The sequence below is a fragment of the Callorhinchus milii genome, unplaced genomic scaffold, assembly GCF_018977255.1.
Source record: "Callorhinchus milii isolate IMCB2004 unplaced genomic scaffold, IMCB_Cmil_1.0 Scaffold8, whole genome shotgun sequence".
Lineage (NCBI taxonomy): Eukaryota > Metazoa > Chordata > Chondrichthyes > Chimaeriformes > Callorhinchidae > Callorhinchus > Callorhinchus milii.
Genome location: NW_024704749.1, coordinates 8,830,373 through 8,852,367, shown reverse-complemented (window position 1 = coordinate 8,852,367; position 21,995 = coordinate 8,830,373). Strand labels below are relative to the sequence as shown.

Genomic DNA, 21,995 nt, shown 5'->3' with positions numbered 1-21,995 from the left:
CCAAAGCGCTTCACAGAACAATGTCAATGTCAAACTGCCAATCTCATGGCAGGATTGCAACTCCTGCCATGAGATTGTCAACTCTATTCCCCTCACTGTCGTGAAATTAACTACGCATAGCACAAATAAGCTATACCTTGCACTTAACTCTGCTCACCTTTGGGGCTGAGCCCTTTCCGCTTAACTCGCTACTCAATGGTGTCGTTGAATCCCGCATTGCCTTAATCCTTAATGGCTTGGATTATATTTACTCAGTAAATGTTCTCGAGCAGTTTCTGACAACGGCCGACAGCAATTTTGCAGCTGCAGTTGTCAAGGTAACAGGCTTCCAGATCTTAGCGTAACTTTTCTTACATGAGCAGAAGAGTGCTTAGCCCCCAGCGATCTGCTGAACACTGTTTAACCCGCAACCCAGCAAAGGACTCGCTCCTTGGATCGAGTAGAACAGAGCTTGTGCCAGGGATAGATTCACTACCAGGGGCACACAGAGGAGTATAAGCTGCAAAGGTATTTCCAGTTTCTGAAAGAGTATGGCTCCAGCTCTATAATAATAATAAAAATTGTAATAATAATCCTTGCATTTGATACGGCGCCTTATCACGCCTTTGAGACGTCTCAAAGCGCTTCACAGAATAGTGTCAAGTGAATTGACTGTATATTTTGTGGGCAAAACTGCCGCAGACTGAAGTGACCAAATTATTATTTATTTTTGAAGGCATTATGCAAATCACTTTTGTATACAATCACTTCCAACTTTTTTTTCTTCTGCTGTACGTTAATAAGTCTGATTTAAAAAATACAGGGAAAAGGAAGCATAGCTCCTGCTGCATCTCATTCTGCCAGGAATCCCAAACTGACCTCACTCGAAACTACTGTTCTCCTCGAGTTTAGATCCGGGTCTCCAAACTATGAATACAATTAGACCGCACAGACAGCACTAGTGAACATAATTCGATGCCACAGAATGATGATTTGAATTGAAGCAGCTTTTTTTTGAGAGAGAGAGAGAGAGAGAGACGGAGAGAGAGCTTGAGAAAACAATCCTGAAATTGGAATTGGCAGTACAGAGTAGGATAGATTTTCTATTTTTAAATGGATTTTGAATGGAATTCATTACCTTAAGTGGCGATTAAAGTTGGATCAATAAAATTATCCAGTTCCCTTTTAAATGAACACCTGAACAGTAAGGCATTAAGAATATGGGCAAGAGTCTGAAAGGGAGATTAATGTTAAAGGGTGACTTATGAAAACAGCCACAGAAAGATGAAACCCATTGGTCTCTGCGCTGAAAATTTCCGTTTCTACATCAGGCTAATGTGAATCCAATCATAAATGGGAAAAAAAAATCTATCGAATGTCGGAAGCAGCATTACTGGCAGTAAAACGCTGAGAAGTGGCTGAACAAGACACCCAGCAAAATGTCATTTTTTTAATGAAGAATAAATGGATTTTGGGCGTCTTTGAAGTTCGCCATTGTTGTTAAATTTATGAGGAGATGAAAGGTCACAAGGAGGAATTTATCAGTAAGGTGACTGCTGAGGATTATTAACCATCGTTACGTTGGAGATGTTGTGCACCAAGCAGGGAGCAAGCTGGGAACTGAGTGAGGCCTCTACAACAGGAATTTGGTGAGAGTGGGAATTCGGTGCAGGGGGTGGGGGCATGGGAAGGAGGTGCAGTAATAGCCGTCTTTCACATCGGGAGGACGTCCCAAGGCGCTTCACATCTGCTACAGAGCAATACCCTGGCTGAGCACAAGCAAAAGCTGTGAGCCGACCATAATTTGATTGAGACTGCTCTGGTATGCGAGGACCATGCATGAGTTGTAGCAGGTTGTTTAGGTGATATCATCACCAAACACTTACGTCACTCTTATTTGGAGCCGTTTCAGATATGTGAACATAAGACTCTCGCTATAACGCAAGGATTATTAACATATATTTCTATCTGGACCCATACAAAGACGGGTAGCATTCAGGTCTAGAAGAAGTACTCCAACTTAGCCTTTGAGGTTGTATCCAATTCCTGAAATGTAGCTCACGTTAAAAAAAAACATTCCCTCCCTCAGTAAAGCACTGAATATCCTCAGAGCTTGGTCTGCTGTGCAATTACTTCACAGTGGAGTACTGTGTTCCTGACGCCCTATGTGCCATGTGTGGGGTTTAATCTCAGACGGACGAAACATGAGATAAAACACTGCTGCTCAGATCATCTCTTCTGTATTCCAGGCGTCACTCTCTCTTTTCTCTCTCTCTCTCGCCTGACACATTAATGTCAGGGAACTGCTTGCAATCCCGTCGTGAGTAACAAATTGTCACTCAGCATGACAGCGACAGTTCTGCACTTATCATGGATTTTCCTGATTTACTGTCGTTTCACAAAATAATGAGCAGGACGGAGTTTACAGTCCAGTTCATCTGCCCATCAGATACAGTGCCCCTCTCCCAATAAAGAGAACGTACAAAGCAGTAATTCTTAAATTCGATGGCAATTTCAAGGCTAGTTTTCTGCAGATCTTGGAAAAGAACCGGCTCAAGTCAGTTGGAGATGAAAATTATTATGTTAATGATTTGACTGGCATTAAAACTGAAGATTTAAGCGTCCCCTGATTGAAACCAAATCTGTTGCCAACAAACCACTATCTGCCTCATCTTTTTTTAAAAAAAACATTGTGCGGTATGTTAACATCAACACAACATAAAAGTTTTAATCTTAAATGATTTATAGTCAGTGGGTTGAATTTTAGGATATAAAGTGCCCACTACAGTCACTATGTTGCCCATAGCAGTGACCGAACTACTATTTTGTAGTGGATTGTACTCTACTGCTTGAAGTAAATGATTAATTTAACTGCAGGATTGCCAATCAGCAGAAACTCCCTTCTCTTTTCCAACAGTCATATAATTTTCAACGTCCAACTGATTTGGCAGATAGGAACTCTCTGATAATATACGTCTGATAATAATAATCCTTGCATTCGCATTTTGATACAGCACCTTATCATGACTTTGAGACGTCTCATAGGGCTTCACAGGATATACTGTAAAGTGTGGTGACTGTATATTTTTGTGGGCATGTAGCATCTTCCCAAGTATTGCAGTGGAAAGTCAATCTATACTCTGGATGCAAGCTGGGTCCCTAGGGAATCCTGTAGTTGGCTTGATAAAGTTGCTTTGAATTGAGGAAGATGCGGAGATGAGAGGGAAAATTAATTTAGCAGAATAAATAACTAAATGCCTTTGATCTACCGTGATACATTGATTTATTTCTGTCCATTGAGAGCTAAGAAAGAGATTAATATTTCTTCTCAATTAAAATACAAAATGTTTGATCAGTTAGATTTTGAATATATAAAATTCAAAATTTCAAACAGGACAGTAGATCTTTCATCAATCTCCGAATAAACATTCCTGTATATTAAAACCTGGCTCCAATTCATCTGCAAAATATTAATGGTCTTAAATAATTAACAACCACTTAAAACAGATTGTGTACTAAAACAGGCGGCAGCACAGGAATTGAACTCAAAACTCAGTTATATGAAAAGTAGCAGCTCTGCCTTAAAGATTTGATTTGGAGATGGGAAAGACAGAGGGAGTTCCAAGGATTCGGGGATTTAACAATTAGCGGAGTGGGGGTGTCGGTACTGGTAGGAATAATCACTTACAAGGAATTGTTAGTATGTCAAATGCCCTGCGAGTGTGATGGTCGATGCAGAATCTATATCAGCTTTCAAAAGGCATATCTAAAAAGGAGTAATTTGCAATATGGGACAAATTCAGGTAAACGGAACTGAATAGTTTGTTCTTTCAAAGAGTCAGCACTTGCCCAAAGGGCCAAATGATATTCTTCCATCCTCTGAATCTCTACGGTTCTATGGTAGGATGCGATAACGTTTTCTGTGTACCACAACGGCAGTTTTTATGTAGCATCGTGTGTGTGTGTGTGTGTTTCTCTCTCTCTCTCTCTCTCTTCACTATTTAATTTAAATGCCCCGGAGTATAACAGCAAAGTACCGAATGCTTAATCCGTGTCTGTGCCAGGATTTTATTCATCAGCACACGTCTCGGTCATGGATGGATTTCCAAAGGTCATGCTAATAGTCAGGTTTCTTCATTACATAATGATAAAACTTCTAGAAAACAATTAAATACATTACCCGTGAAAGCGCAGCTGGTTTAACAATGCAACATTACAGACCTCCCATACAGAGAGACCAGTTTTAGCATAAAATCACATAAGCAATCAGTGTACCATGAATTGGTCTCCATAGCTGTCGATACCCAAACACATCTCAAATCATAAACATATATAAGCACTGGCGGAGAGGGAGCAACCCAGGAGATTGTGTGGAATATTCCTCATCGCTTCATGTATATATATCATATATATTTAATAGGGGATTTCACAAAGGAGGATATACAGAAAAAGCTTCAGTCTCTCGCCTGTGTCGTGCTACAACTTCTCTTTTGTCTCGATTCACAAGTTGGACTCTTCAGTTGATTCCAACGCCGCACACACTCACAAACACACACACCCGGCTATTGAACTATTCGTTACCTTTAACACCTACCGAATCTCTATTGCAACTGTCAGTGATGATGAGAGTTCAGAACATTGACATTGTAAGATCCATGTTCCTCTATACACACAGAGAGAGACAGTCACACACACAGACAGTCACACACACACAGACAGACAGTCACAGACAGACAGTCACCGACAGACAGTCTCACAGTCAGACCCAGGTTGGGTGGAGTTCATTTGGGGCACTTGTTCCACTATCGTCACAGTAAGGTGGTAAAGCCAATAATAAATACCTCAAATAATCTTATCAGAAAAGGAGTTGTACTGCCGACTGATCTGGAACTGTCCCAGTCATTTGGTGGCAGCTAATCCTGCCTCTTGCCCAGTGTTGATGAATTGGTTTGGCAGTATGGCGTTGAGAGCCAGCTCCTGCCTGCATGATGCGATGTGATGGGTGTCACACAGCTGACAGGCCCATTGGATTGGCTGAGTTGGTGCTCTTCTCCCAGCTGTTTAGTTTGGTAGGTGTTGACCCAGCTCGATCGCCATTTACCTGGAAGAAACGCACAGCTGACGAGATCTTTACCAAATAACGAGATCACATTAAAAACAAGGCCGGTTACAAATGAAAAGCCTCTTAAAACACGAGTGTTCCCAAGTTTCAGGTTTGGCACATCAATGTGTCTCTTCCCCACCAGTCACTCACTCCCTCCCTCCACCCTCCCCCACCCCCCACTTCCCCCTTCACCCCCACATATTTGTACTTACGATATCCGAGTTGAAAGGTTTGACATTCGCATTTCGGATTGAACTGCTGTTGAGAGTCCAGACCTTCGTTTTGTGCTTAAAAGCAGCTCGGACCTGAAAGCAGCGACGAGGGAAGAGTGCAAGGTGGGAAGTCAATACACGGGGCTCTCTTAAATGCGTACAAGTGTCTTTCGCATCAGGTCATTAGTGATAAGTTACAAGCGAAAGAAAGGAGCCAGGGGCTGGACGTGGTGTGTGGATTCCAGTCGGTATTTTACCAGCGCCGCCCCACTCCAAATCCAGGTAAAAGATTTCAAGTTTAAGTTAAGGCCGGGGAGGGTCAAGCTTAAGGCGTGTGATTCTACCTTGATGTGTCGCTCTCAAGCGTAAATGATCCTCGTGTTATCTTACTGTGTAGCCGTGGCATTAACAAGCCTGTACTATAACAAGCCCACACCACCCAGACAATCTGCTCTTTATACTGTTCCATCTCTCTTACGTTGATTGATGCAAACTCCCTGGCTATGCTTTGAGTCACACTATTCCACATCAGAGTTCTGGTCCTTACAGCTCCAGGCATAACATTAACATTAAGTTCTGATGAAAGGTCATCGACCTGAAATGTTAACTGATTTTCCTCTCTCCGTAGATGCTGCCTGACCTGCTGCTGCGTGTTCCCAGCGACTCCTCTCTTTTTTTTTATTTCAGATTTCCGGGGTCTGCAGTATTTCGCCCATATTTTTTTTTTGCTTTCAATTTAATATATAAAATTAACTGCTTCGGTCGCTCTGAACTATCACGTGCGGAGAACGCACCACGCGACGCTTCTCGTGTGACTTACCTCTGAATTCAGAAGGCAGTGGAAAAGAAAAATAAAAAATCCCTGAAAAGAAAAATAAATAATCTTTCACAGTTTACAGGTAAGTCAGATCACGATGGAGAAGATGACAGAATCGCCAAGGTTATTACTTCTGTTCAGAAATGTTTCTTAACTGATATAACGAATGTTATGTAACTCACATCGGTTGGTAATGTCAGACATTTTCTCATCCGCACTCAAACACAATGAATAATGAATTTAAAAAATGCACACACACCCACAGAATTTCAACAGCTGGGTTTTCTTTCAGGTAATAAATGTCACGGTTTACCTGTAGGGAGTTGAATAATGCAAACATATACTGGAATATTAGAGTGTGTTTATTAATCGCCAGCACTCCAAACGCCCAGGATATTCCCAAGATTGGAAGTAGGACAGCAACAGCTTTCGCTGTCAGCCTGAAAGTACAGGAGAGAAAATGACAACCAGGAAATCAATTTCAAACACCATCTCAAGCAATAAGTGGAGGTGCTGGACAGCACATTCAGTCAGGGTATTGGTCGGTTGCACTTCAATGAAACACTTGCCAAGAAATCCATACGGTTAGGAATCAAATTGGTTCCTACTTTAAAGCGTTGTCAGAATCAACGGTGGTAATATTGGTGAGGACTTTGGGGGCAGGTGTGGGCAAAAGAGAGGGAGGTAGAAGGCTGGCAAAATCTCCACAACAAGTCTGGACGAGGAACAAATTGGAGATGACCCTGGTCTCTGTCCATAGCCACACGCACTTGCTTTACGTGCATTAATAATCCGAGGCTCTTTGTCTGTGGTATGTTTGGTTCCCAAGGCCTTTGCGAGACAATGTTACTTTGCAACTTAAACAAAAGATGGTTTCATCTTAAAATAATTCCAATGTTATATACTCTACAACCAGTCTGAATTCAAGTTATCTAATGATTGGTTGAGTAAACCTCTCCTCCCCCCCACCCCACCAACCCTTTAAATACATTTGTATAGCGCCTTTCACGTCAGGAGAACATCCCAAGGGGCTGGACAGTCAAGGATTTGGACCTGAGCATGACTTCCATGACTTCCCTTCCCCACACGGTGGCCTGGATTAAATTCTGGGACCACCAGCCCATTGAATCTGGCATTCACCTCTGATGGTTAACAAACAAATGATTTCGCATGAATATAAAATAGATTAGGAATGTTGTTCAGTGTGCTCTTCCAGTGCTATAACACATACTACTACTGTGCATTTCCCCAGTCAGCCCATTACTGTAATGGGTCCCATTATTCAGAATTATAACCTTTCATTATTACTTTGCAGAGGTTTGAAACCGTACATTGGCACTTTCAGCTGCATGTAAATTCATATTTTATGTTCCAATCCGGGAGTAAAAAAGTTACATTTTAATACGGAACAAGCCGTCGCCGTAAATTGACCCATCAAATTCTTCACTTTTCCCTCTACTTTTGATTAAATAGTAGGACAGTTAACAGTTTTAGCACATTCCATTACGGGGCCATTTATACGATTATTAAATCAAGCAAAATCGAAAATGAAAGGGGACCGTTTGTTCCCCCATTTCACTGGGTCGCGAAGTATGACACAGAAACGAGCTTTGTGGCCTCTCACTGGGCAGCAGTCACTATTTGTGACGCAGCTTATTTTGGGCGGGTGGCAATTTGCAGATTCCTGAGATCAAACCAAGTTCCCATCAGTCTCCACACTTATTGCCCCTCGGGGGCCATAAATCCCTTTGGAACTCTTGCAAAACCACTCAGCCTGAAACGTCCCCCCTCCCGCAGACTCAACACGTAGAACACAGACACAGACACGCATGAATTTAGTAAAATAACAAGACTCCGAGATACACACAAACCCACAGCAATGCAACTCACGTTGCAGCCCAGCAGTACAGTACAGGTATGTTTTATCATATCAATTATTTTATCATATAACCTTAATATATATATATATATACTTATTGATTAAGATTATAATAAGGATTCGTATTGATTGGTGACATTCCCTGGCAATGAGAAGATTGTGGCTGGTTCCGAGTTTCCGAAACTAGAGTAAAAACCCTTTCTAATTGAACTGTAATTACTTGGTTTCACACCCTGTCTTAGTTTACAGCTGACTGCCTTTAAACGCAAGGCAGACAGTTATCACTGGGACGGTAATGGATGAAGCCGATTCTCCGGTTCAGTGAGAAAATGAAGAAGGCTGAAGCTAAAAAGCACTTAAGACTTTTCAGGTTATGATTAATGGCGTTTAATGAAAGTGGATCCGGGGACAAGTGTGCGGGAAGATTCAGTCACTCACTTGAATGCATTGGCATCTCCGTGCATCTTGTAGTTATCAGAACTGATTCTGGATATGATTCGCGTCACTGCGATCAGGATGCCGATGTTCACCTACATTAAAAGAGAGATGGGTTACGTTCTCCGCAGCGAGAATTGCTCTTTGTGAAGCTTTAGCCCACAAATATGCAGTCAATTCACTTTACAGTGTATTCTGTGAAGCGCTTTGGGAAGTCTAGAAGACATGAAAAGCGCTATAACAAATGCAAGGATTATTATTATTATGATTATTATATTATTGAGCCGCATAGAAGGAAAGCCAATCAGCTCAGGCTTGAGAGCGGAGTGTTCTCACCCATTTAAGGTTTGCGATACAATCCAAAATGACATTTGTATCGCGCCTCACCGCGTCTTCGAGACGTCTGAAAGCGCTTCACAGAATGTACTGTATAGTGAATTGACGGTGTGTTTTCGCGGGCGAAACGCGGCAGCCGATTGCGCACGGCAGCGTCCCCGCAAACAGCCGTGGATTGAGCGACCACATCTTCTTTTAAAAATCCAAGGAGCTGTCAGTGGTTGACCAGCCTGTATGGCTTCTCGTTGAGACTCAGGAGATATTGTCCTCTCGTTGCAGGCCACAACCCAGACAGTTATGATGGTTGTTGGCATTGTCTTGTTCCTATGCAATGCCCGGATGACTTGCTTTATTTGCTTCAACCACACACAACTGCAAAAAGTTAAACACTAAGCTAATAAGCGTAGCAGAAATGTGACATTTCCCTCTAATGTGTTTGCTGAAAAATGCATTGTGATGGGAATTTTAAATCCCATTCATGAGGCATTAATAAAAGCATTGCTCAAAAATTCTAAAGTCCGATTCACTTATTATGGTATAATGAAAGGGTTCAAGGTGAGGTTATTAGGATCTCTATGTCGGTCGGTCAGTCAGTCCCAAGTTGGCTCACAAACTATTTCTTATGCACATCAAGTCTGCTAAAATCTTTTAATCTGGGGAATTAGCATTCTGCTTTCGGAAAGATCCATTTCTGGTTCATAAAATATACAGATAATTCACTTTACTAAAATATACAGGAGTCTTGTAGCTCAGTGGTTAGAGCACTCGCCTTGCAAGCGAGACCCCTGGGTTCAATTCCAGGCAGAGGGCGAAACCTTGGGCAAGTTTCCTTACTCCACACAGAGCCTAATAATAATCCTCCAAAACAAAACAATAATAAATTGGGTCAGTTTCAATCCACGGCTGTTTGTGGGGACGCTGCTGTGCGCAATTGGCTGCCGCGTTCGCCCACAAATATACAGTCAATTCACTTTACAGTGTGTTCTGTGAAGCGCTTTGGGACGTCCTCCCGACGTGAAAAGCGCTATATCAAATGCAAGGATCATCATTATTATTATTACAGTTAATTCAGTTAGTTAGTTTTCTGTGAGGAGGGATCCGAGCTGGAACTTGTAGAAGCTACCAGCTCGTGATCCAGAAAATATCAGATGTATCTAACTCAAAACCCAGACTTCCTTTCACAGCGCACATAGGAAGTTAATTCGCAAAGCCCTGAGTTCATAAATGAGACAGTGAGGCGTGCTGGACAGTTCAGGTTCATTACAGAGCCATTAATCACGTCTGTGCTAAACGGAACTAATCCTGCAATTCACTGCCATCACATGCACAAGTGAGATACCCTGCTACTCAATGTCAACATGCACAAGAGATTCTATTTCTCTGTCAAGAACCACTTGGGCCACATGTAAACAAATCATTTCATTTCCCCCGTACTTCTTGTAGATGCAACGTGTGCAGCCCAAGGCATCAGTGTCTGATCCACATGAACTGCAACTGCATCTTGACAGTCACCCGTTAGCACCAAATCAGATACCTTAGCCTAAGTGTAGATAGTTCAGGCTGGAATCAATGAATTCAGGAGTCGTGTGTTGTAAACAGATCAAAGGCTCAGCTATGTGTTTTACTGGAGCCACAGGTCCTCCCACCTGTGAGGCGAGTGGCCTAACCTAATAATCTAAATATTAATCCCTCCAAAAACAAAAACAATAATAAATTGGTCATTTTCAATGTTTGTGGGACGCTGCTGTGCGCAATTGGCTGCCGGGTTTCGCCCACAAATATACGGTCAATTCACTTTACAGTCTATTCTGTGAAGCGCTTTGAGACGTCGAGAAGACGTGAAAAGCGCTATATCAAATGCAAGGATTATTATTATAACCACTGCACTACAGAAGTTTTAATGTAAATAATCAGAGGGATGTCACCACAGAGAAGTAGAATCTTGAACCAATTTGGTGCTTGGCATCAGTACACAGGAATAAGGATAAACATTTGCTTTACACTTCGAGCAGCTTCACAGAACTTGCTTTCGCCTCACACCCCACAGGGTATGCAGAATAATACAAGTAGGCGGCATTCATGCGAAAATGGACTCATTTATAATAGTGCCTTTCCTGTAAAAATAGCCGAAAATGTTTTAACTCACCAGAATGACAAACAGTGCAGGGGCCACAAATGCCCAGATGGCTCCTCTCTCCAGCGATAGCCAGCAGCTACAACAGGGAAGAATACATAAAGAGTTACAGTAAAAAAAAACACAACGCTGACACAATTCACAAGTTGACTGAGTGCACATCTAACCCACGAGCAAAGTATCTGTACATTATGCAACAGTTCGTCTGCGCTGATGAGTATTGAGCGAAACAGTGACCGTCCAAAGATCAAGACTGATACAAACTCACTTGTCCTCTTTACCATAACTGGCAAAGGCTGATGTAACAGACACAACGCAGATCACCAATGGGGAACCTGAGGGAGAAGAGAACACAGAGAGCATGAGCAACATGTAACCTCTCCACCAAACAGATGGACGTTTGGTCCACGCCTGAGCTTATGTCTGTAACTGTTTTATATAAGTGTCTGTCAGAACTGCACTGACAAGGGAATAATGAATAACTAGAGGCATTTCAGTGGATTCTAATTCTGTGGTGCAGATAATGTCACACTGCACGAGTTAAACCCGAGCATTTATACACCACATCTACGCCCAGATTATAGGTTTTATAATGTGATGTAGATCATCCCAACATGAGTCTTAATGACATTGGTCAATCGCTGGGATGTTGAACTCCATCCACTTCTCTATCCACATGTGGCACTCAGCACGACAGGCTAATGATCGACACCCAATTATTAGGAATTCTGAATATCTTGATATTCCAACCACATTGATTTATGTACTTATACATCTGCATAACTGCCCACGCCTGGTAAATTGTCACCGAGGCCCTTTTTCCTTGGAGTGACGAGTTAATGGGAGGTTACTGTGATTTCCTGATCTCTCCCTTCATTTCTTTCGATGACAGACTTCAATATAAGGAACCTGGAGGTCATCAACTCAGGATCGTTAACGGAAAACTTTAAGAGAATTAGCAATTATCTTTCTCTTATTTTTTGAGGTGTAAATTTGCCCTGGATTTTTTTTTTAAAAAAAAGCCACTCAGACTAGTACCAGCATTAATGTTACTCACCCCAACCTATCCCATAGTAACACAGGTGTTTGCTTTCCTCTGATCCGAACACTTTGACCACCATGCTGTAGAGGTGCAACCCTTCCACCAGCATCCAAGAGAAGGCACTCAGGAAGAAGAAATGGAGCAGGATTGCCAGGGTCGTGCAAGGCAGCTGGCAAAACAAAAATGGGAGGGATTGCTCTCCTCGTACTGCACAGACACCCGCGCAGTAAAGCAACGAGCAACGGAAGGGAGAAAGACGCACGTGTTTCCCTCGGGTCGGTAGCGGTTTCAGAGAATTGCACAGCGCGGGAAGGAGGCCATTCGGCCCACGGTGTCCAAATCAATCTCGCTCTCTCCACATTCCCTTGCAAATTTGCCCTCCCCAAATATCGATCTATTTGGTACTTGTCTCGGAGAACGTCAGTCACGTTGGGGAATGCAGAGAGGAGCTGAGCTCCCAGTGGAAAAAAAAAACGGACGGTTTTCCAAACCCTAAATCTGGGAAAATCTGCGTCCAAGTGTGTATAGCAGGAGCTCCACGAGGGTTGGCTGTGGCGGAGTTAAGCGGACCTGGTTTTGTTCCACACCTGTGCTCCGGCAGACCAGAGACAACGCAACAGAGGCTCAGAATGATGGTACAGAATAATCGGGAGTGATTTCTTTTTTAAATAAACAGCAGCTGTGATTCACAGTCTCTCTCTCTCTCGCCGCCCTCCCCTCTACTCCCAATGAACGAGCGCAAGATATATTCGGCTGGCGATCTCCATCGAGCAAGGCTATATTTATCAGTCCATGTGTATCAGGAAAGCCGCCCACTCGATGATTCATCCGATCATATCCTAATCCTCTTCTGCACTGCAGGACGTGACGGGGCTTACACAGCTCGTTGCAAACCTCAAACCCGGCTCCACTTCGGGAACGGGCACCCACCTCCCGCCCACCGCCACTCACCGTGCCCGGGTAGAATCGGAAGCTGACGAGCAGCAGAAGCTGGGCCACGAGGATGGCGAAGGCCAGGTTGCCGTGGATGTGGTAGCGTTGGTTCCGTATTGTGCTCACGGACCTGCTGATGGCACACGGTCAGTTATTCGATCCACTATCAAGAGCACAAGCGGAGCGGCAGCTCTCGGCTGCGGTGGCTGACACTTAATTCCGATTTCGCCCGCAAAATTAATAATAATAGTAAGAAGAAGAATCCTTGCATTTGACGCGGCGCCTGGTCAAGGCTTCGAGACGTCTCAAGGAGCTTCGCAGAACACACGGCAAAGGCAATCGACTGTGATAATAGTTCGCTTGACAGCGTATTCTGCGAAGCGCTTCGAGAGGTCTCGAGGACGCTCTCGGGCGCTGTATCAAACGCCAGTATTATTTGATATTTATTTCCCGCCCTCAAGTGCCTCGAAAAATCGCTGCCCGCGCCTCCACACCCCATCGCCCCCCCAACCCCCAATACCCCCCCCCACCGCCTTACCACCCTCACCCGTGCCTCGCCACAGTCGCCCCTCCCGCGGTAATGCATACGCTGCCGCCCTCTTCGGTCGAGCCGTGAGCGAGCCAACAGCTGAACGCCGCCGCGAATGAACGCGGCCACGCCCGGCAGGTACTCACGATAGGATGGCAAAGGTGATGAGTGTGACGCACAAGCAGACGATGGAGATGGAGCAGCCCACGTAGGTGATGGCGGAGAGTGCCACCTGGTGGCCGCGGCCCATCTGTGCGGGAACAAGACAACCGCGGGTCAGCGATCGGCATTTGTTTCAGGGCCGTGTTTCGAATTACAGCTAATGAGGGAGTCAGAATAACTCCTTCTAAAAAAAAAACGCACACAAGAATAAATTGGCCGCTCAGTCCACACTTCTGTGCGCACTTGGCTGAAGTGATGAGGCTCTATATCAAATGCATTGGGTTTTTTTTATATATGATATATTATATATAGATGTGTATATATTATTTTTATATACGTTCACCGTTTACCCAGTTCCACTAATGAGCTGTTGTCCTTGAAATAGGGATCAGGAATTGCCGGGAACATCGACGGTACTGCGAGCTGGAAATAATTACCCATTCCACCCCCCCCCCCCCACCCCCCTTAAAACCCAGTCACGGACCGCAGAGCCTACCCCACAAACCCCAGCAGGTTTAAGGGCCCGTCTCAAACCAAGTGGAATCACATGAAAATGTGCAATCAGTCCCACTCCTGCTGCCAACATCAGCACTGCATGAGATCACACAACACCAAGTTCGAACGCTCGGGGCTGTTTTGGCCACGACGTACTTTTCATTAACACCAAGCTGACAGCATGCAGTCAGGTTTAAGCAGCTTCCAAGTCTCTTGTTCCTTCGGCAGCTCTGTTTCCAAGCGCTCAGAATGTCACCGCAACAGCAGTCTAATCAGCCCTCTCTTACAGCAGGCAGAAACTGCGATCTTATTTCACAAGTCAATAAGAAATACTGGTGGGGGTCCTCGAGTCTTGAAATCTAGCATTGACACCAACCGTGGTTTCGCGCCAACCGTGGTTTCTCTGTGTCGGGGGCCAAGTGAGCAAGTCGTTAATAAAGGCTCTCCATTGACACAAGGTGCTTGAAGAGCATCGCGGGAAAAGCCAGGGTGAGCTACGGTCCGAACCACGTTGTGTTGTAAATTTGGAAATAGGCAAAAGGTTAGTCAGAAATCCATACAGAGGACAATGACAGAATATTATTTAGTCAAGTCTACACCAGTGTTTTTCTCCACGAGGTAGCGAATCTAGGCCCACTCTCCCATTTGTCCTCCGCACCCTGTACTATTCTTCCTTTTCGACCTTCCTATTAAAACACCTTCGAAAACCTTTTATTCCTTCTATTCCTTTTAAAACACGTGATGGATTGGGCTTTGACCACTCGGGGTGTCAGGAAATTGTCCTCTAGGCTGCGAATCACCGCTGGATTAGAACCCGGATCAGGACAGAAATCACAAACCATTGGCGAAGCTCCTCGGCGTTTCTTTCCAAAACGTTAAAATGCACAATATGGTTTCACACAGAAAGGCAGCTCCGCTGTCTGGCATCTCATTTGACAAGTCCTGACAGATGCCAACTTATCCATTTGTAAAATGGGAACCCCTCCCCTCGATGTCAACCGCCTGATACGACTCCAAATGGCTTTTAAACGTGTGTTATGACAATCATGTCCCTGGGAGGTGAAGAGAAAACTGTGCGCAAACAGCACTCTAACTGAAAGCCAGCAGGGGTCAGTGGCTGACAGTGTAAGAGTACCACGTCTATCATTAGTGGCTGTGTTCCCTGCGGAATAAAGACTCCAGCTCTTTACTCTCCATCAGAGGAACGTCAACATAAAGCCAGATCCGGCTGTGTGAAACACCCATTACCAGAATCTCTCAAACTCTCAAACACTCTCAAACAGTGGAGTCCTGTAGCTCAGTGGTTAGAGCACTCGCTTTGCAAGTGAGAGACCTGAGTTCAATTCCAGGCAGAGGGCGAAACCTTGGGCAAGTTTCCTTACTCCACACAGAGCCTAATAATAATCCCTCCAAAACCAAAAACAATAAGAAATTGGTCATTTTCAATCTACGACTGTTTGTGGGACATTGCTGTGCGCAATTGGCTGCCGCGTTTCGCCCACAAAATACAGTCAATTTATTTAGCAGTGTATCCTGTGAAGCGCTTTGAGACGTCTCGAAGACGTGATAAATGCAAGGAATATTATTATTACTATTATTATAACAGCTAACTTCACTGGGCAAGAAACTAAGTTTGAAATTAATGGTTCAAACTCCAATGTCGCAGTGCAGCACAGGAAGAACAATGTGAAGATGCTATTCTGGAGCCACGTGCCGGCTGCGAATTACTTAAGGAATTTCCTACACAAACGGGGCCGTTGAGCATTCATCAAGCACCTCGGAAGGTCCTCCCAACGTGAAGGGCGCCATATAAACTTAAATACATATTGTGGCTTAAAACAGAGAAGGAGATTGTCTAATGGGGTAAATCAGAGGAGAGGACTCTCTCATTCCAGGCAACCAATTTCACGTTTGAAATAAAGTTTGCTTCGAGCAGCTGGGAACAATTTTCGGATAATGGGATCCAGATATCCCGCGAGACATTATTATTCACCAACGGCAGATAAGATCAGCTCGATTCATCTCAACAGACCTGGAGTGTTTTGCATTTGTTAAAAAAACACAAGAATTTGCTGGGAGAAAGACCAAGCTCCGTCTAGTTTGCCTTCCACTTTCCTGGCAGTCGCTTGACACGTCGTGACCCAAACTACATCCTGTGTCCTGAGATATTATTTTGAAAGAAATGACATTTTCTGCTTCCACTGCCTCCTCAGGGAGTTAGTTCCGTAAGCCAGTCAGTCACTTGCTCCAACCTCCGACACTCAGCCAACCCCAGCCTCTCGCCCTTACCTGCAGTGGGACCACCTGCATCAGGATGGCAAAGTTGGTCAGATGATTGCAGAGGCAGACAGAGTACGAGATGTTCCCTCCGATACGAGCACAGCCTTCGTTGGACCAAACCGCTGCCCCCGAGCTGCGAGGATTGAAGGACTCACTCAGTAAATGTCTTTCCTTTTATTTCCCCCCCCACCCCCCGCCCCTTACTGTTCTTTGAGCTCCCGTATCCTGCACCCAGCTACAACAACTTACAGTTTTACACAGCGCCTTTCACGTCGGGAGGACGTCCCAAGGCGCTGGACAATCGGGGAACTGGATCCAAGGAGGGGTTTGGGATCAGAGGGGTGGGTGGTTGGAGTTCCAAAGAGTCGGGGGGAAGCACAAAGTTCCATCTCCCAGTCTGCCTGGGCCACAAACAAGAAGGTCACAGTATGTGCTGAGTTATTGATCTCAGCCTGGAAGTTGGGGGGAGTGGGGGAGAGGGGGTAGAAGGGGAAATAAACTACCTCATCAGTCCTAAACTAAAAGGGGAAAGACCAGGACTGAAGACCAGGACTGAAGCACAGAGAACCAGATCGCCAGAAGCTCAACATAAATAACGCCTTCAAAAACATTCTGCAACTTGGTGAATAAATGTCAGTGTTTCTGTGTCTGGAGCTACAGTGAAGTGGGAGCAACAAAATCACCGACTGGGATGGGTTCGCACTCCCACCTGAAATCCAGGAACGCACACCAGAGATGGGCCTGGTTGCTGATGTTCACGGCATAGCTATACTGTTCTTGCGTCTGTAAGAGAGACGGAGGGGAGACTTCACATTAGTTTCCTCAGTTATTTCAGATGCCGAGCTCTGGCCTTCCTCGTTGCCAGATGCATTGAGTCAGGACTTGTTTTCATTACATGAATCAAACTCACACTCGCAGAACTTTGGGTCACATGCTTGACTTTTTGCCAGATATTTTGGCAACGGTGCATGCCTTGCACGTGATGGTCTGGGGTCGTGGGGTGGGGGGGGGACGGGGGAGGGCCGGGCGGGGTGGGGGAGCTCTGGAGAAACACCCCGGGGTCAGCAGCTGGACGATTCCAAGCATTCCAAAACACTTGCAGACAGCGCACAGCCCCAGCGAGGGCGAGCAGCTTCACATGTAACGTGTGCTGGCCTTTTCCAGCATGCTCCACTGCAAGTACAGCCTCGTTTCATGCATCAAGAAGATTAACAAACAACCACAAAATCTTACCAGGAAACATTAAATCTAAAGTAGCCGGACATTTGGTTAGCGATTTGAATTATGGCTTGCGTGAATTCCCTTGTGTCCAGGAGGGAATTGGCAATAGGGAGTTAAGGAACTCCCAGGCAGTTCTTCCACGGTGTCTGGTACAGCTGTCGGGGAGGGGTGGGCGGGTGGGTGGGGGGGGGGAGGGGGGTGTAGGCCAAGCCAGGAAATATTCGCAGAGAAACCACTCCCCGAGCAGGGCTGGGGACGGGAAGCGAACCTCGATCAGTCGGGTGCTGTACCAAACACCCCGCTCCTTGCAGGGGCAAACTCACGCCACAGGGGTCCTGACTACCGTCTATCGAACGTGCGGGATTTCTAACAGAAACACACGAGCGCAAGAAGCAACCTGTAGATTAAGGAGGAATAATTCTCATTTGAGATAATAGTGATGATAATAATAATAATAATAATCCTTGCATTTGATATAGCGCTGATCACGTCTTCGAGACGTCTCTGAGCGCTTCGCAGAATACGCTGTAGAGTAAACTGACTGTCAATTTTTGTGGGCGAAATGCGGCAGCCAATTGCGCACAGCAGTGACCCCCACAAACAGCCGTGCAGGCCGGGGCTGGTGTTAAAGCCGTCTCTGCTGGAGGCTCGCTGGCCATGGGCTGCTCCACACCAGTTGCTGGGCTCGTTGCCCAGGTGTGGCACCAATAGTTTGTTGCCGTCTCTGGTAACAGAGAAAATGCTGCTCCTTTCATGGTATTTTATTACATTTTTACTGTTGTGGTCTATAGTTTTATGCCAGCAATAAAGCTTTTACAGTCCATCTGGTGCAATGATTGTAAAACCCTCTCTCACAGTGTTTGACCTGTTACAATTGGGACAAATTGTTCATTAATGGCGAGATGGAGTTGTGAAGCCACTTCAAATGGAGTTGGGCAGCCGAACTAAAGTATCTACGCTCTGATCTTTACCGTCGAGTGCGCAGAAACTGAACCCTGGATTAGGGGTTGCGTTTGTGATAGAGTGACTCCACAGTAAGGGAAACTTGCTTCTTTCTGAATCAGTGCTGTAACGGTGCAGACAGCATCCATTTTGCATTACCAGGATTATCTCAATGACTGGACGGTGCTGATTTAGCAGCAGGATAGCATCCTAGAAGGAGCTGGAAATATCAACGTAACAGACCAGGCACTACAGGGAAGCCTGAGATGCTTCACGTCCCATCGCTGCCTGAGAGGATGAGGTTTGATTGAACCTTAAGAACCACACAGCACTGTATGCGAACGACACAGGCAGATGTCAGGGGTCAAACTCTGGCTCATGTTGGAGCAGGAGTCTGGGGAGTGTGGCCACTTGCGTTAGTGTTGGGCTCAAACATGCACGAGTTCGACGTGAATACTTTGCAGCTCCAAATTCCCAACACAAATGCTCACTTATCAGCAGATGAAGTGAAATACTAACCCAGGCCTCCGACCCCTGTACACCACGCAGGTGATGAGGTCACTAACTGATCCCGACGTAACAGCAATTGATTGCTTTTCTCAAAGTAATCTTAAGTCATCGCTCTTAACCACCAGAGTTGCTGCTTTATCTCAAGCTATACTTTATTCCCTGGCACACTCGAAAGTGACTGGGACTGTTTTAATAAACAGAAACTCATTCCTTCCATATGATTTTTTCAATACAACATTTCGTCCCTCAGGAAATTGATTTCATGGTTTGAAGAATGTAGCCGCCTTGATTAGGGCTTGGCTAAGTTCCAGCACAATGCTTTGCAAACAGATGCTGGACGTATGAATGGGAATTAGATTGGACTTTCTCCTGTATCCTTTGCTTTTAGTCCACTTTTTCCCTTTCCTCCTCTCCTCAAGGCACTAACTCGGGCGCCTTGGGGGAAAGGTTCCACAGATAGCTCGCGTTACCTGACAGAAAGTGGTCATTTTTTTTCATGGGGTGAGCTCTGACATTGAGGGTTGTCGGTGGTGTAATGAGGTATCGCATTAGGGTTGGGGTGAAGCATCACAGCTGAGCCCAAACCTGCCCTCCTCTAACATCCACATACATCGCTTCTCTCAAAAGGAGGCAAATGAACCCAGACAGATTATTCCCCTCCCCTTTTCCTAAACTTAACTCAGCACACACCCTCCAGTTTGCTCCAGCACCTCAGGGACATGCGGAGTGAACTCTGTTCAAGTTAATGTTTTGTATGAACTGGGTGCGAAGCAACAATATGGAACCTTTCGTACCTCGGCATTAATTCCCTCACAGAGTAAAGTCAGCTGTGGTTTCTTTAGAGAAACAGTCACAGTGTTTGGAACGAGCGGAACAGGAACTGAACGTCCAACCATTACCCAGTTATTTCTCTCGACCACAACCGTCACATCACTGGCACCTGGGACCCAGCTCCATCCAAATGATTATTAAATGAGAAAAACTTTTCGCATTTAGAAGAGAATTTGCTTTGAGCCTTGACTTTCTCCCAGATTTCAGATGCATTCTCATTTTTTTTTAATGCAGACTTCCCATTAATTGTATTATTCAATGTCACAGCTTGCACATTCCTGCTCCTTTACAGAATATGTTCTCCCTATAATCTTCGCATTCCTCATACAAAAGGGAGGATTCGAACGGCTGTGGTATCTGCATTATATTATGTAGAATTTCTGAGGCTCTCCCTCCCGCATAAGCTATCCAGCCTCGTCTGTGAGACTCTCTTGAAAGATTCCGGAAACATTTTTATGACCGTTTTCTGGTAAACCAGTTGTAACGGCTCAGATCTGAAAACCTGCCGTGCATTTGCTAATGAAATCGGATCGATGTGTCAGCAATACACGTCAACTCTTCTCGACCTCTGCAAAGCCCTCGGATTTGCTGTGAACTCACAGAAAGCACTGCAATCATCACAGACCCGTGATAAAATTGATAAAACTGCACGACACCAACGATGCTAAACTAAGCAGGCTTCTACCCTGTAAAGTAAGAATCCCTTTACATAGCTGCTCAATGACTCAGAGTTTTCCTGCTAACACAAACCAAATATAATCTGCAAGAGCGCTCAGAAATGACAGGGCCCCCTGCTCCACCACTCAGGCTCCTATTTGGCACCAAACACCCACTCGCTGCTGGGTCCAGTCTTTCATTTAGCGTTGTAATTAATAACATGCACTAAAGTAATTTTAGCAATCGTTCCGCAGCTCCAGCCCCACACAGCTGCACCCCACTCCGAACCCCGGAGTTAACCCTCTCACGGACGGACAGCCACGTGGCTCAGGCTGTGCGGGCTATTCAAAGAAAATAACAGGTCGTAAGGAGTAAAAAGAAACAACAAAGAAATAATAATTGGGTCGCTCGGTTCCACGGCTGTTTCGCCCACAAAATACACAGTCAATTCGCTTTACAGTGGAGATTCTGTGAGGCGCTTTGAGACGCCTCGAAGACGTGAGAAGGCGCTGTATCAAATGTGAGGATTATTATTATCACCATTGGTGCTGTGTGTGATAAGAGAAACGCAAGCCATTGGTACTGTGCAGGATATCAGAGAATAACAGGCCACTAGTGGTGTGTACATTACCACCATCCCCCCCCCACCCCCTCCGCCAGACCAGCAATACAGTACAACACTTGTTTTATGCCAAAACCCATCAAGACTGAAAGCTTAACATTGGAACGCAGTGTTCCTACGTGGAACCAGCCCCCACGTTCAAATTTGAACTGAAGAATTTTTCACAATTCTACACCGTCTTAAATTTTAAGACAAAATGGTCCGAGACGGAGTAGAAATTCATCAGTCTGGCTTAGTCGGCGGCCCTTTTTTTCTTCTGAGCCAGAAGCCAGTCCTAAATTCAGCCTGAATTTGAAACAACTTTACGCAATTCCAATTAAATTCCAATTTAATGTCCAATTAAATTCTAAGACAATTTCTGGCTCCTGCAGCGAGTCGGGACATGGAGTGGGCTGGCAGCTTACCATCACGTGCTTGAGAACGATGGTGATTAGTGGCGAGCCGGACAGGTTCTGGGAGAGAGACGGGCCTGGTTCCATCTTCAGAGAGATGATGTAACTCGTCACTGTCATCTGAAGGTCTTTGTGCGGAGTCGCCTCTTTGATCCTGAGCACAAGAACAAGGAGCGAGTGAGTGTCAGTCACATTTCCCCCAAAGATGACTGACTGATGTACTGCTGCTGAGACAGTATACGTATTCCTCTTTGCTCTGGCAGAGTTCAGCGTCCTCTAACAACACACACAACGGCATTGGAATAGTCATGAACTGAGGCCTGAAATTCCAGCCAGATCCAGGGTTAACATATCGTCAACACTAAGGGTTGCCTTGAAGCTCAGGAACATAGAAACAGGAGTAGGCCATTCGGCCCGAGCCTGTCCCACCATTTTCCAAGATCATGGAATTATACAGTCAGCGTTTTTTCATCTTTTCATCAT

General features: G+C 45.1%; 1 protein-coding gene across 1 annotated transcript in view; it reads right to left on the bottom strand.

Annotated features, from left to right (window-relative positions):
• Positions 1-4,692: 4,692 nt before the first annotated feature.
• adgrd1 (adhesion G protein-coupled receptor D1) overlaps positions 4,693-21,995 on the bottom strand; it is a 32,180-nt gene continuing 14,877 nt past the window's right edge. Inside the window, exons 14-26 of the mRNA XM_042337815.1 lie at positions 21,525-21,666; positions 17,047-17,120; positions 16,347-16,470; positions 13,547-13,650; positions 12,890-13,001; positions 11,954-12,107; positions 11,165-11,231; positions 10,909-10,975; positions 8,430-8,521; positions 6,426-6,552; positions 6,116-6,157; positions 5,296-5,388; positions 4,693-5,080 (exon numbers count right to left, since the gene is read on the bottom strand). Coding sequence (XP_042193749.1) covers positions 4,985-5,080; positions 5,296-5,388; positions 6,116-6,157; positions 6,426-6,552; positions 8,430-8,521; positions 10,909-10,975; positions 11,165-11,231; positions 11,954-12,107; positions 12,890-13,001; positions 13,547-13,650; positions 16,347-16,470; positions 17,047-17,120; positions 21,525-21,666 — 1,294 coding nt within the window. The 3' untranslated portion in view covers positions 4,693-4,984. The remainder of the gene's footprint in view (positions 5,081-5,295; positions 5,389-6,115; positions 6,158-6,425; positions 6,553-8,429; positions 8,522-10,908; positions 10,976-11,164; positions 11,232-11,953; positions 12,108-12,889; positions 13,002-13,546; positions 13,651-16,346; positions 16,471-17,046; positions 17,121-21,524; positions 21,667-21,995) is intronic.